Source organism: Ascaphus truei, chromosome 18 (genome assembly GCF_040206685.1).
Source record: "Ascaphus truei isolate aAscTru1 chromosome 18, aAscTru1.hap1, whole genome shotgun sequence".
NCBI classification, from domain to species: Eukaryota; Metazoa; Chordata; class Amphibia; order Anura; family Ascaphidae; genus Ascaphus; species Ascaphus truei.
Window position 1 is genome coordinate 8,231,434 of NC_134500.1, and position 1,747 is coordinate 8,233,180.

Sequence of the window (1,747 nt, forward strand, 5' to 3'; positions counted from 1 at the left end):
TTCCCCCAGCCATAGAGTCACCGTGAAGTGTTCCCCCCCCTCCACCCCCAAAATCTGCCGAAATGTAAGAACGCGTCCGCCGCCTGGAGACGAGGATGTGCACAAAGGAAGCCAGACGCCGCTCTGTGCCTCCTCACGGGGACAGCTGGGGACACGTTTGCGCCATTTTGCACATGTATTAAAAAATGTGTCAGCATCCCCCTTGCTGCTGCAACTCATCCACAAGAGAGTGTGTGTGTGTGTGTGTGAGTGAGTGTGTGTGTGTGTGCACTGATCCTGCAGCCCCCCTCCCTCTCCCCTGTTCTCTTGAGGCCCTTTCTGGGGAACAAAAGACAGGCAACGCTTTATGCAAGTGGACTTTCTAAGCAACTGATCCCCACGCTTTTGAACTGCAGGCGTGTGGATTTCAGGGAGGGGGGGGGGTGAGGAACACAGAACCCCTCACTCCCCCCCCCCCCCGAAACTCTTGTCAGATTCACCCTTGACTTTTCTTTCTTCTATATTGAACTCCTTGCGCAGGAAGACACTGCTGCGTTAACCCTCTCCTCGCCGAGAGCGCCTCGACTGTCCGAGTCCGCTTCCTCCGGCGCAGGAAAGGGTTAAATCATTCCGTGCGTCTCTTCCAAGTGCGGACAGGCAGAACAAAGGAGGACCCCCCCGTCCCCCGTCCCCCAAATCTCATGAAGAGAGGACAGGAAGATGCCCGGAGGGAGGGGAGCGAGGGGAGAGCGCTTCAAGTTAAAAAAAAATAAGGTTAAAAAAAAAGTCTTCGACTGAGCCACTGATTGAGCCAGCTGTGCTGAAGCAGGGATATCCTGAAAACCGGACCTGTTTGAGGCTCTTGAGGACTGGAGTGTAGGACCCCTGCGTTAGTGGCAGATATTGCACGCCCCTCTGGCGGTGAATGGGGTTAATATATAGCATTTAGGACACGGCTTTCGGGGGGGGGGGTGGGGGGGGGGAGTCAAAAAAGATCAGTTCCATAGAAATTAATCAGTCGGTACATAATACAAAGGGCATTAACTCCTCCACCGCCAGACATTGCATCATCACCGGCAGCCTTCGGGGACACCGGCGGCAGAATCCCCGCTGAGATCGGAACCGTGCAAAGATCATTAACCCCCTGACTGCCTGAGGCCGGGGCTCAGCATATACTGTCGTTATAATAAAGCTTACAGGAGTAACCACTGCAGGTATCACGTGCAGTCAGCATCCTTAACCCCTTCATCACTAGAAGGATACAGTAACTCTCCACCACAGGAGATGGGGGGGAGGGGGTTAAACCCACGGATAGCCACACCCCACGCGTGAGCAGAGAAGGGAGCTGGCGAAGGGGCGGGGTGAGCATACTATCAGCTATTCATTAGTGGGATATGCATTGCAGGTTGCAACATGGTGGGGTATTGTGCGGAGAACTGACAGCACACCACAGCGAGTGTGTGTGTGTGTGTGTGTGTGTGTGTGTGTGTGTGTGTGTGTGTGTGTGTGTGTGTGTGTGTGTGTGTGTGTGTGTGTGTGTGTGTCTCATTGATACACTCTTCCTATTATTAATATTACTACTATTATTATTTGTGCTGGTTAATTGCGGTTACTATTATCCACGCTGTAAAAGGAAATAGCAGACTGCAGACGCGCTTACCAGAACGCCCTCCTACTGCCTCTGTACGTTCTCCCTACCAATTAGATTGTTAGCTCTTCGGAGCAGTGACTCCTTTTCCTAAATGTTTCTTTTATGTCTGAAGCGCTT

The 1,747-nt window shown here is 52.5% G+C and overlaps 1 protein-coding gene across 1 annotated transcript in view; it reads right to left on the reverse strand.

Annotated features, from left to right (window-relative positions):
• Positions 1-377, reverse strand: part of IGDCC3 (immunoglobulin superfamily DCC subclass member 3) — a 65,732-nt gene extending 65,355 nt beyond the window's left edge. Inside the window, exon 1 of the mRNA XM_075575330.1 lies at positions 1-377. This exon is cut by the window's left edge and continues 51 nt beyond it. Coding sequence (XP_075431445.1) covers positions 1-13 — 13 coding nt within the window. The 5' untranslated portion in view covers positions 14-377.
• Positions 378-1,747: the final 1,370 nt, after the last annotated feature.